At 42.0% G+C, this 12,822-nt stretch overlaps 1 protein-coding gene across 1 annotated transcript; it reads left to right on the forward strand.

Moving 5' to 3' along the window:
* The first annotated feature begins 2,831 nt into the window (after positions 1-2,831).
* Positions 2,832-11,521, forward strand: LOC106599711 (desmoglein-2-like protein). Its single transcript, XM_014191010.3, has 14 exons — positions 2,832-3,115; positions 4,028-4,153; positions 4,922-5,077; positions 5,177-5,318; positions 5,582-5,745; positions 5,901-6,035; positions 6,243-6,428; positions 6,844-7,154; positions 7,290-7,432; positions 7,615-7,836; positions 8,069-8,302; positions 8,666-8,793; positions 8,950-9,297; positions 9,432-11,521. Exons 1-14 carry the CDS (start codon positions 3,068-3,070, stop codon positions 10,635-10,637), a joined length of 3,549 nt encoding a protein of 1,182 aa, XP_014046485.3. The 5' UTR covers positions 2,832-3,067; the 3' UTR covers positions 10,638-11,521.
* Positions 11,522-12,822: the final 1,301 nt, after the last annotated feature.

The raw sequence follows: 12,822 nt of genomic DNA on the forward strand, positions 1-12,822 counted from the left end.
ATATTGTAATGATTGTATAATTACATATAGCCTTTAATATAATTATTATAGTTAATTGTTTGTGATCTTTTACACTGTATCCAACGTGTTAATCAACTTTTAAATGTAAACTGATATAAAAAAAATAATATTGACTCTGAAATGTGTTCATTCTAGTGGTACCAATAATTCAACACTGTTGTCAAAATCATTTGTTCTATGTGATATTTTATTGCAAATAATATGAATAAGTGTTGTTTCAAAAGATATAAATACAGTAACAATCTTTTTGAAAACAACCCAGTTGAGTGTCTTTGAATCTTTTAATTCATGTTTTTATCTTTTTAATTTGGGGATGTAGATGACGTTAAAAGGTTCTTACTTTGGTTCTGTTAAAGATAGCTGTGTTAATAAAACAGATGTGTATTCAAGAGAGTTTGTAGTTTTCAGAAATACTGGACATAAACTCTCACTGTCTACTGCGTTTATTTTCAGCAAACTTAACATGTGTAAATATTTGTATGAACATAAGATTCAACAACTGAGACATAAACTGAACAAGTTCCGCAGACATGTGACTAACAGAAATTGAATAATGTGTCCCTGAACAAAGGGGGGGTCAAAAGTAACAGTCAGTATCTGGTGTGGCCACCAGCTGCATTAAGTACTGCAGTGCATCTCCTCCTCATTAACTGCACCAGATTTGCCAGTTCTTGCTGTGAGATGTTACCCAACTCTTCCATCAAGGCACCTGCAAGTTCTCTGATATTTCTGGGGGGAATGGCCCTAGCCCTCACCCTCCGATCCAACAGGTCCCAGACGTGCTCAATGGGATTGAGATCCAGGCTCTTCGCTGGCCATGGCAGAACACTGACATTCCTGTCTTGCAGGCAATCACGCACAGAACGAGCAGTATGGCTGGTGGCATTGTCATGCTGGAGGGTCATGTCAGGATGAGCCTGCAGGAAGGGTACCACATTAGGGAGGAGGATGTCTTCCCTGTAATGCACAGCGTTGAGATTGCCTGCAATGACAACAAGCTAATGTCCGATGATGCTGTGACACACCGTCCCACACCATGACGGACCCTCCAACTCCAAATCGATCCTGCTCCAGAGTACAGTCCTCAGTGTAACGCTCATTCCTTTGACGATAAACGCGAATCCGAACATCACCCCTAGTGAGACAAAACAGTGATTTGTCAGTGAAGAGCACTTTTTGCCAGTTCTGTCTGGTCCAGCGACGGTGGGTTTGTGCCCATAGGCGACGTTGTTGCCGGTGATGTCTGATGAGGACCTGCCTACTGCAGACAGTCTGAGCACTGATGGAGGGATTGTGCGTTTCCTGGTGTAACTCGGGCAGTTGTTGTTGCCATCCTGTACCTGTCCCACAGGTGTGATGTTCGGATGTACCGATCCTGTGCAGGTCCTGTTACACGTGGTCTGCCACTGTGAGGACGATCAGCTGTCCGTCCTGTCTCCCTGTAGCAATTTAGACGTCTATGTTTGGTTCAGCTTTGGTCCGGTCTGGACCGACCTTGATTTGGTAAAAAAATAGACATCTATAAAGGACGTCTTTTAAACTTTCATTCAGAACCGAAAATGAACCTGATTTCAACATCCTAAAAAGACATCTTTCCAATGTCACAAAATAAGTATTTTCAACTTTCATTCAGAACTGAAAATTAACCTGATTTCACCATAAAAAAATTGTATTTTAAACATCCAGAAAATAGATATTTTCACCTTTCATTCAGAACATAAAATAAACCAAAATTCAATGTCTGGAAAATACGTATTTTAGACCTATTTTTGACATAATTTTGCTTACTGGGACTTTTCTAAATTTGTGGGGGTATAGGAGGGCTGCTATTTTTTGGTCTAGCCTAGGGCGGCCAGGGTGCACATTAAGGAAAAACATTGAATAATAATTTCTGTAGAAGTCCTGCAATTCTATCTTGTCACCCTGCCTCCCTCACCCTTGCCACCCTCCCCTTAAGTTCTCACTTTGGTGTGATTGCAACATCCCTAGCATACCTGTCTCTGTACAATCCACCCCTTACAAAAAAAGATTGCAGTTTTGAAATTGCAGTAAAAGTGCAGTAACTGCAGTCGACTGTATTATTTTGGACACAGTAATTACAGAATAACTGGAGTGTTTGGTAGTTGAATTGTAGTTATACTGCACTCTTCCTACAGTTGTACTGCAGTTATACTGCACTCTGAATGCAATTTTTTTCATAAAGGGACCTGATGGACTTTTACTGTATGAAGACAGACTGCAGCCATAATAAACCCATGGTTTTATCAGTCCAGATGAAAGCTGAAATCTCCCACCCTACTCCCCAAAGACCATTAAGGAGTTCCTTGTAATTTGGCAACATATGCAAAAGTGGAATTGTTTTCTTTTGTCAGTACACATTCTCTCTTAGTCTCTGTCTGTCTGTCTGTCTGTCTCTGTCTCTCACAGACACACACACACACACACACACACAGACAGGCACACTGCAATAATATTTAACTAGGTTAATCAATTTATTACCAGGCTAAAGACTGTTGAAAATGTAAACATCAAGAGTGTCTTTCAAGTTCTGAGTGTAGTCCTTCCTAGCAGAAACAGAGGTTTGGGAATCTCACATCCCTGAATGAGGTTTTACACCTGAATGAGAAAGCACTGGACACAAGATGGTGTCCTAACATTTTATAGAATATTAATGATTGTGGATGCATTATCTGCAGTTTTGGACTACTAAAGAAATCAAAACAATTTTGGTCAATATGTTGTGATGTGTGTTGTACATGACATTGTAATAGTTTATATTTCATTTTCAACACAATAATAATAATAGCTTTCCTTGTCGGGACTGTGAACAAAAAATCCCTCCCTAGTTTCGCCTCGATTGGCGCTTCTGTAATCAGCCTATGTGCTGTGGTGAAACTCGTCGAGGCGCCGCCTATTGCAGTTCGTATAATCTCAGAAAAGTTGTGCCTACACCTTCGAAAAGGCCGAAGTCCAATGCAGAATAGAAAATACTAACCGCGGATTTAAAGCATTATACTTCAGGAGGGGAACGTTTTACTGAATTGCAATGGCCCGTGTAGAAACGGTTGTTATATTGTTGCCGTTCATACTAACGGTAAGTAAAGAATAATACTTTTCATATCGTAACAGGTATTGATAATGATATACCCTAACATTTATAACAGTTCTCTATTTTGGGGTGTGGCACTGCTCAAGTAGATTTAAGCGTCAATGTCGACAATACAGTTTATATCTCGAATTAATTTACCGTTTTTTTAGCATTGTAGCCATCCCTTAAGCCTACAAGAGGAGAGTGTTTACTCTATATCTCGTTATTTAATTGCAATTTCTCTGTCATTGTTTGCGTGCAAGTGACAACGACTATGGACAACATGAGAAGAAAATGTGTTTACCTGCGTAATGGTTGTCCAGGGAGTCATAGCCTACAGTATGTCAGACCACATCTGGTCAATGTCAGTTTTAGCTCAGATTTAAAACAAAAAAAGTATACTGACACCCACTATCGACAGTGATATCACTATTACAACGTTCTCCTTTAAATGTTGTGAAATTAATTAATGAGATATTTTCATTGCTCCTCAGCATAAAGAATATGTTTTCTTCTCATAAACCGAAAGGATACAGCTTCCGTTTGTAGGCCTTGTGATAGTGAACGAAAACGAATTGGCCTAATTGCCTAAAGCTATATAATTGTAAATTGTAAGTATGCATGTCATATGGTTTTCATTATGAACAGGCCTAAACATGCAATCATCATTTGGCTTGTCAAGAAACCACACACATTAATCTGTACAAAGTGGAACAGACACTGAGGAAACAATCATGACATGGATCTGTGTACAGCACACCTAATTACATTAAGCTTTAACTACTGTGCTAGAAATTATAAGTTATTGTACAACTTGTACAGTGTTGAGTGATTTAGAAGAGATACATTGGTATTACAGTGTTATTACAGTAATATTAAATGAGGAGTCAATGTTATTTGTTGTGTTTTTCTCTGTAGTTTATATGTGTGGTGGCAGTAGAAAGCGGCGGGCTGAACCTGAGAAGACAGAAGAGAGAATGGATCATTCCTCCTAAGAAGTTGAAGGAGAATGTAGATTACAGAAACATGAAGTACATTGCAAAGGTATGAGCTCATCTCTTAGTCAAACTCATGGAGTGGTTCAGATGTTTCTGACTACCATAAGACCATGCCTTTGTCTGAGCATGACATACAGTCAGGTCTGAAATGATTGGCACCCTTGATAAAGATGAGCAAAAAATACTATAAAATGAATAATACAAATACTGAGCTATATTGTATGCTAAAAATATATATATATTTTAATTATTTTATACCAATACCGTTGCTCAGAGAATGAGATTTTGTTTAACAAGTAATACAATAAATACAAATAAAGACGTATGTGTTGTGAACAAACTGCTCAGAGATACAGCCCAATGTGTGGTCACATGTACAGTACAGTCATTCTGGCTGAGGAATGGTTCAGGCTAAAAACAAAATATGAAGTCTCTCAACAAATATTGTTGTATGCCTGCTTTTCTAGAACTCAAATATACAATTAATTGATCTATAGTTTCGTACCTATACCTTGATATGAGAGCTATATTGAAAAAAAAACACAAAAAAAAAACATTTTGGCACTAAAATAACATTATAGCATTGTAGTGTACCAACCTAGGTATTCACCGATGCTTACAACACATTGTATCTGCATTTAGGGTCATTCTTGGTGACCATAATCCAGCTGTATAAATATAGAGTGTGAAGTGTTAAATAGGGGCCTCATGTTACTGCATGTTTCTTTGGACAAATGAGGCTGCTATATGAATACTATTACAATAACAATGGTGTTTTACTATCTTGGCTGATTGGAATGTGTGTCTGTGCCAGATTCGTTCTGATGAGCAGTACAAGTCAGGAGTGACGTATTCACTGACCGGGATCGGTGCAGACCAATACCCCATAAACTTATTCACCGTCAACCCAGAGACAGGCCTTGTCAGAATCAACGGCATTCTGGACAGAGAGGAGACCGCTTCCTACCATGTAAGCTACCCACTAAAACCTAATCCAAGGTGTGGAATGCTTGTGCTCAAAATGTAAGAAATGAATAAAAATATGTTGTTCTATCGTGGTCTCTTTTAGTTACTTGGAGTAGCGAAGTACAACAATGGAAGCCGTGCAGAGAAGGACATTGAGCTGAATATTTTAGTTGATGACCAGAATGACTGCTCACCAGTGTTCGTTTTTGGCCAATCTGGATCCGTCAACGAGTCCAGTGCTGCAGGCATGTAGTTTCCAACTATTGTATATATGTTTCTATCAGAGTTAGTAGTCGGAGTAGTGGTAATGGTTGAAGTTGTAGCAGCTGTTGTACTAGTATTGCTGGTACCAGTGTAATCAGTAGAATAGTGACAGTAGTGATACAATAATAGTAGTAGTAGTAGTAGTAGTAGTAGTAGTAGTAGTAGTAGTAAAATGAATAGTAATAATACTACAGTATAGTACTGCTGTACTGCACAAGTAAACCTTCCCCTTGGTCAATTCCAGAGACCGTTGTCATGAAAGTGACTGCCACAGATGCAGATGAAGTGAACAGTCTACACTCTCAGATTTACTACAGCATAGTGGAGAAGAGCTCTTCAGATAAGATGTTCGCCATCAACTACCAGACTGGAGAGATACTGGTTCGCAGTACTACACTGGACAGAGAGGTGAGAGAGATGCCTTGGTATACTATTATACAGTACACAGTGCATCTATGTGAGCATATCACTGTATGCATTGACACTTTCAGAGGCCATTTTGTCAATATTTGAGTAACTGTAGTAAGTGACTGTAAGCTCCATTGTATTTCCTGGTTGTCTAGACTCAAGACACCTACACCCTGACTGTAAAAGGTTCAGACATGAACGGAGCATTCGGAGGAAACACAGGAACAACAGAAGTTGTGATTAAAATCCTGGACATCAATGACAACATCCCCACCCTGGAGAAAGAATCTGTAAGGACAAAACCTCCACTACATTTCTATTTTCTATTCAGCATAATAGGGAATTATATTTATTATATTGTAGCAACCTTAACCTAACACCTAGCGTCAATAGGTTCAGATCCCTTGGCTAAGGTGTTGGGTTGACAGTTGCTGGACTCCCTGAATTCACTGCAATATGTTCCTGAGCTGTATGACCTTTATGATGTGTGTTTGCAGTACGAGGGCAGTGTGGAGGAGAACACAGTCAGTGTGGAAGTACTGAGGATCAAAGCCATTGATCTGGATCTGATGCACACTGACAACTGGCTGTCTGTGTTCACCATCGTCACAGGCAATGAGGCCGGCTACTTCAACATCACTACAGACGCTAAGACCAACGAAGGCATTATATGGATAACCAAGGTAAGGGCTGTGATTGTAGATTGACTCTGAGGCTAGAATTGAACCGAAGCACAGTTAACATTTTCTTTTAGATTGAATTCCAGCCTCAGTGTCCCCACTAGTTGAATCAATATTGTTTCCACTTCATTTCAACAACAAAAAATGCAATGTCATGACGTTGAATCAACATGGAAAACTGATTGGATTTCCAATTTTTTTTTATGTAACTTTTAACCTAAATCCAATGGCATGGAGACATTTATTGTTGATTTCACGTTAGTTGACAGCTCAACCAAATGTACTGTACATGAAAACTAGATGTTGAAATGACGTCTGTGCCCAGCGGGTTGTAACTACTAGTGTTCTCACCTTATTCCAACATTGTTTGTGTCACTTGACTGATTCTACTGTTTATCCCTGTTGTTTGAATCTAAAGGCACTGGACTATGAGGAGCTGAAAGTGCTCAACCTTGCCATACGTGTTTCCAACAAAGCAGAGTACTACTTTGGCTCCTCCTCTACGAGTGGATCCATAGGAGGAGGGGTTATAGGAGGAGCTATCACGGGCGGCGGTAAGACTTATCCCATCAAGATCAACGTGGTCAACCAGAAAGAGGGCCCCAAATTCAAGCCAACGGTTAAAGTGGTGACCATCTCTGAGGACTCCAGCTTGGTCACCATTAACAAGGTTATCACTACCTACAAAGCCATCGACAGCGACACATTACAGGTCGCTACCAATGTCAGGTGAGGTCCCAGATGTTTTCATATTGTTTTATTGGGGTGAAGATTATGCGGTGTAATGTTAATCTCCATCATACAGTACTAAAGAATCCTTAAGTTCATCCTGATCGCGTGCCGTTGTCATGATCATCTTCTCAGGTATGCCAAAATATATGACGAAGACCACTGGCTGATCATCGATGAAAAGACAGCAGAGATCAAGCTGAACAAACTGCCTGATCGGGAGTCCAAATACCTGGTCAATGGAACATACTACGCCAAGATAATAGCCATCACAACGGGCAAGTACCCATAGTAATAATCAATTGGTCCTAATGCCATTCTGTAAGATATGGAATTAAGTGAAGAAATCTACCCAGAACAGTTGTAGTTGGAGATACACTCTAGGACCTTTGCTCCACAAGAAGCCAAAAGAGAACAAGTCAGGTCTGTATCTAATTCTGTATTTTCTTTTGGTGTCCAGATCTGCCATCCAAAACGGCCACAGGGACAATAGCCATCCAGGTGGAAGACTTTAACGACCACTGTCCCACGCTGACAGCTACGACTACGACCATGTGTCTGGGGGATACCGCTGTGTACGTCACGGCTGTGGATGGGGATGCCTTCCCCAACGGAGCTCCCTTCAAGTTCAGAGTGATTCAGGACGACGGCAAACAGACGTGGATGGTGGAGCACCTCAATGGTAACAGGCCTATTCCAGGACATTTAGGTTTGGCATGTAGGAAGCAGATAGACAAGCTTCTCACTAAGGGACTGTTTTGGAGTTATTTTGTTGAGCCTGATAGGTGTTTTTAAAAGTGCAGTCTTAAACTGAACTTAAATTATATCTTGTATGTTTTCATGGATTTGATTGATAGATTTCATTTTACAATTTGTATAATTCATTTTTATTTTCTCTTTCATGTTTCTTTTAGCCACCACTGCCATTTTACGAGACCATGCCCACCTGTGGCCAGGTCACTACAAGGTTGCAGTGGAGATCCATGACCAGCAGGGGAAGGCCTGTGCTGACATTCAGATTCTGAACGTGGTTGTGTGCACCTGTGATCAGGTCAATAAGGTCTGCTTCGAACGGAGGACGGGCACGGACGTCAGGTTAGGAGCGCCTGCCATCCTGCTGCTCCTCCTGGGCCTCCTGCTGTTGCTGCGTGAGTAGGCCCTCTGTTATCTTCATACTCATTGGCTTCCTCAGACTGCCTACCTGGTAAGAATCTAGGAAGGAGAGACTGCTTCATCATGCTCATAAAAATACACCTGTTTCAGCATGCTTTGAGTGATTAGTAAGATGACCAAGACAAGTCATTGATGGGTCATGTCCACAACAGGCCTTTAAGCCAACCCACAGGGCACGCACTGGTTGAATCAACATTGTTTGGCGTGGAACCAACGTGGAATAGACGTTGAATTGACGTCTGTGCCCAGTGGGAAGGCATCCAGGTCTCTCACCTAGCAACATGTCTTGTGCTTTTGAATTGTGTCCATGAGTTAAAATGTGGAATGTGGGTTCACAGTGGTTCCTCTCCTGCTGCTGTTCTGTCTATGTGGAGGAGCGGCGGCCATTGGAGACTTTAAGCCCATCCCGTTTGACACTAAAGAACACCTGATTGCATATCACACTGAAGGACAAGGAGAAGACAAGGTATTTTATACACAATGGATGACATGAAAATATTCTAGAGTTAGTGAATAAGAATGATCTTTGGAAATACATGTTATGTTCCATTATGGCTCAAGTTGATATTTGAATTGCTCTGAAATTCCCTCCTCTGATTGACCCACGCATTCCCCCTCACAGGAAGTTCCTGTCCTGAACGTTCCCGTGGAGAAGGAGCATGGACACATCAAAACTGTGAATGTAGGGAAGTACGGGGGAAATGCGGGAGTCATAGGAAGAGAAGGGGCAGCAGGAGGAGCAGCAGGAGGCATGTCAGGGGACGGCTTCACCTCATCCTCAATGTTCACAGGAGCGCACCAACAGTACCATGGCTTCCACCAGCCCAGTGGCAGATTAGAGGTGGACTATGGCATGGGCGGAGGAATCATGACAGAACATCATGAACACTCACTGTTCTCCAGATTACCTGCTGGTGCTTACGACGGGATGGCACTCTCTAAGGAAGTCCTAGAGGAGTACTACTCTGCAGTGAGTATCTTACATCATCCAACTTCTTGGACTATTCCTTTGACATAGGAGTTGAGGGGCAGTGTTATTGTAGCCATTTTGATTCATTGTGTCATTGTCTTAATATATCTGTCCCTATCAAATGACCTTTGCAGAAGGCCAATCACACTGCGCAGATCGACCAACAGAGAGATGCCCTGCTGATTTACGACTATGAAGGTCAGGGGTCACCGGTAGGGTCTGTGGGCTGCTGCAGCCTCCTGGGGGCTGATGATGACTTGGACTTCCTCAACCACCTGGGGCCCAAGTTCAAGACCCTGGCCCAGATCTGCCAGGGGTCGATAGCTATGGAGGCGGAGACTGTCAATGTGTCTGTGTCACCCACTCATCCCAGACCTACCACATCCACTCACACAGAGGTCAGCAGAAATACTGCTCTCAATGTCAATACCCTGAACACCTCAGTCTCCACCTCCACCACCTCCATCCCCCTACAGGAGAGCCTGATTACTCGGGACCAGGGATTGGTCACCATCCCCCGGTCTCATATCCAGGAGAACGTGGTGATCCCCAGGCAGAGCGTCCTCATCCAGCAGCCCACCATGTACTATGCCGCTGCCCCCACCATGTACATGGTGGAGCCTCAGCCCCAGTTGTTGCTGGTGGAGCAGAGAGGAGGAGGTGGTTATGTCCATGCCCATCAGGCGGTAGGCCATGTGGGGGTAGGGACCGGTCAGGGGATGGTGCAGGCAGGAGGGCTCCATGGTTCTCAGGGTATGCTGCTAGTAGAGAAGCAGATGGGGGTGGGTGGTGGTGGGGGAGGCCATGGTCATGTCGTTATGGGGGGAGGCCAGTTCTTACAGGGAGCCGGCCAAACTATTACTGGGGGAGGTCACGTTATTACAGAGACGAGCCAAACCATTACGCAGGGAGGCCAGATTCTACAGGGGGCAGGGCAGACCATGATTGGAGGAGGCCATCTCTCGCCAGGAGGAAGCTTCTCACAGGGTTCTAGGAAAGTGCTGGTTGTTGAGGGCGGGTCCGGGCCAGCCTCGGCAGTAGGGGGCAGTGCAGGCTTATGGGCACCCCAGGTCACCCTGCAGAGAGGCCAGGGGTCATCCTCCGCCTTTTCCTCAGATGGTCATAGTGTAGAGGTGAGAGGTCAGAGGGGTGCTTCCACCTTGACCTCCAGCTCCCTGTGTGGCTCGATGGGGTCAAATCAGGCCTCTGCTGCTGCTGTCACAGTCACCACCACACCCATGCCCACGGCTGCACCACGTAGCAGGAGCCACACCGCTGTGGTGCAAGAGAAGAAATCCTCTGTCACTGAGAAATACATTGAGACCAGTACTATAGCGTAGAAAAACAACCTCACATTTGCTTGAAAACATACAGTACAGCCAAGTCACTGTGGGTTTAAAAGAGATGTTTTCTTTTTAGTCAATGAAACACCAGTCAAGGGAGAGACAGAGGGATTGGTGCTCTCTGCTGGTCTGGAATTAAATGATTCATGAATACGTCTACCGATTGTTAACACTACTGTTTTATAATGCTTTTAGTTTTTACTGGAGCGATGGGCTTTATTACGATTACCAGCGGGTATTTAATCCTTGATATGATGAATTGATAAATCTGTGGCGGATGATGTATTAATTGTTCAGGTAACAAAATCTTTCTGTATCTTTGATTTAGCTTTTCTTTCTGGGATGGTCAATTCTTTGATCTAATTCATAGTTGAGTAGGCCAATGTTTCCAATGTTATAGTTGTACAAACGGTACATACAAAATTATTGTGGCATAGAAGTGTGGGACCCCTCAAACTCCTCCTATTTTTCTATTGTAAATAGTTTACATTTTAAGCCAAATAGTGCCTTGTTTTTGCTGTTTGGCCTCATATGCATTAACTTATCCCATGATAAAAAGTGTGTTCAAGTTATTGATGCCAAGTTAATATCATTTACAGAAAATGGATTTTAAATTGTTGCATATATTTTTTACATCTGTTCATGCAATATAAAAATAGAGATTATGTAGGATATTTACCATGATGTTGGCTTATTATGCACTGATATGCATTAAAGTATGACACGGATGTTGCTTTTAATGCTACTGATATTTTTGCCAATTATTTAACTTCTAATATTTTGTGGCAATGCAAGGAATGTTCCTGCTGTGTGTCTTTCATTCTGTATCAAAAAGTTTGATAAAATGTTTTGAGAGTAACAATAAAACTTGAGTGATAACATACACGGCTCTGTTGGTCATGTGTTATGGTTTAATATTGACCCGTATGTTAGAGTCGTGTGACTGGAAAGAGATCCTTTCTACCCCGGTACTGTAAGTGGTTCTTCTGGGGATAGAGAGTGGAAAATCCCATTTTATAGTATCACTCCTGTATCACACCTCGACATGTTCACATGCTTTATGTGATCTCAGATGTTGTCACTGCTCATAGACAAAGACACAAACAAAAGGGGACTCTACAAGAGAGGACTACAAGTCTTTACCAGTTTTCAGTGACATATTGACTCACCTCCCTCCTGCCCACTCCAACAATGCAATGGGAGTATCTTTTGATCTTTCAGAGTTGTTTCAGAGTCAGCCCACGGAAGTCTGACAGGAACCATATTATCACTGATTAATTACCAGAAGAATGTTAGGTCTATAGTACTATTTGATTTGAAAAGGATGTTTGAAACCAGTTCTGACTTGCTACTGTGCATGGACCTGAAGTGCATGATATGGTGCTGGACTCACAATACAGAACAATATAATGAGAAGGTGGGGGAAAGAGCAATCTCAACTGTTGCTGTAAGCAATGGGCAACAAAAGAGTAATGCAAGTAACGTTGCCAGGTTATTTTAGGGAAGGGACAGAATGGGACCCTGGAGGAATATGGGGGAGGGCTCATTGTTTTTCAATTTCAGTCAGGTGGAGAGTTTAGTGTTGTTTAAGTCTAGTCCAGGGGAGGGTCATGTAATTTGCAATTGATGACATTTCTATTTTTCTCAGTGTTTTAGATTGAATTGGTTATTATGCTATATATGTCAGTGAAGTAAAACCAGGAATAGAGGGGGTATGCGAGGGTATGGGTATCATGCCATAGCAAAAAGCATAAGCCTGACCTATCCTTTGTTAGCTTAAGATTTTGAAGAAAATAAAATAGATCTGATTATATAATGTGATCTATAACAGCACTTTGGTCCATAATGCTTTATGCTAGCAACAAACTGTTAAATACCCGGGAAAGACATGACTCTGGATGCATATGTGGATATCTTCGTTAAGATTCTATGACAATCATTGGCTGAGCTACAACCTTCTACAGCCGAGGAGACAAAAAAATGTGCTTTGCTTGTAAAGTAATCTTATTCTGTCGCTATCAATTGATTGAGCTATTCCCTTTCTGTAAAATATAAGATGTTTTAACACACAGTTTTTAAGGAAACACTTGTGACCCTCTCCCGTTGGGTTATGCCACAGAATAAGAGTAGCTAGCAGTTAAAGTTATAAAAAAAAAACTGCGTCGGTAGGCCTACTCTATCT

The sequence above is a fragment of the Salmo salar genome, chromosome 03 (assembly GCF_965601325.2).
Source record: "Salmo salar chromosome 03, fSalSal1, whole genome shotgun sequence".
Taxonomy (NCBI): domain Eukaryota; kingdom Metazoa; phylum Chordata; class Actinopteri; order Salmoniformes; family Salmonidae; genus Salmo; species Salmo salar.

What these genes read in the sequence shown, in the direction of transcription:
- LOC106599711 (XM_014191010.3), top strand. Translation starts at nt 3,068, where the DNA reads ATGGCCCGTGTAGAAACGGTTGTTATATTGTTGCCGTTCATACTAACG. An exon ending in CAACGAGTCCAGTGCTGCAG is followed by an intron (nt 5,319 to 5,581) that starts GCATGTAGTTTC and finishes GGTCAATTCCAG; the next exon opens with AGACCGTTGTCATGAAAGTG. An exon ending in AAGGACAAGGAGAAGACAAG is followed by an intron (nt 8,794 to 8,949) that starts GTATTTTATACA and finishes TCCCCCTCACAG; the next exon opens with GAAGTTCCTGTCCTGAACGT.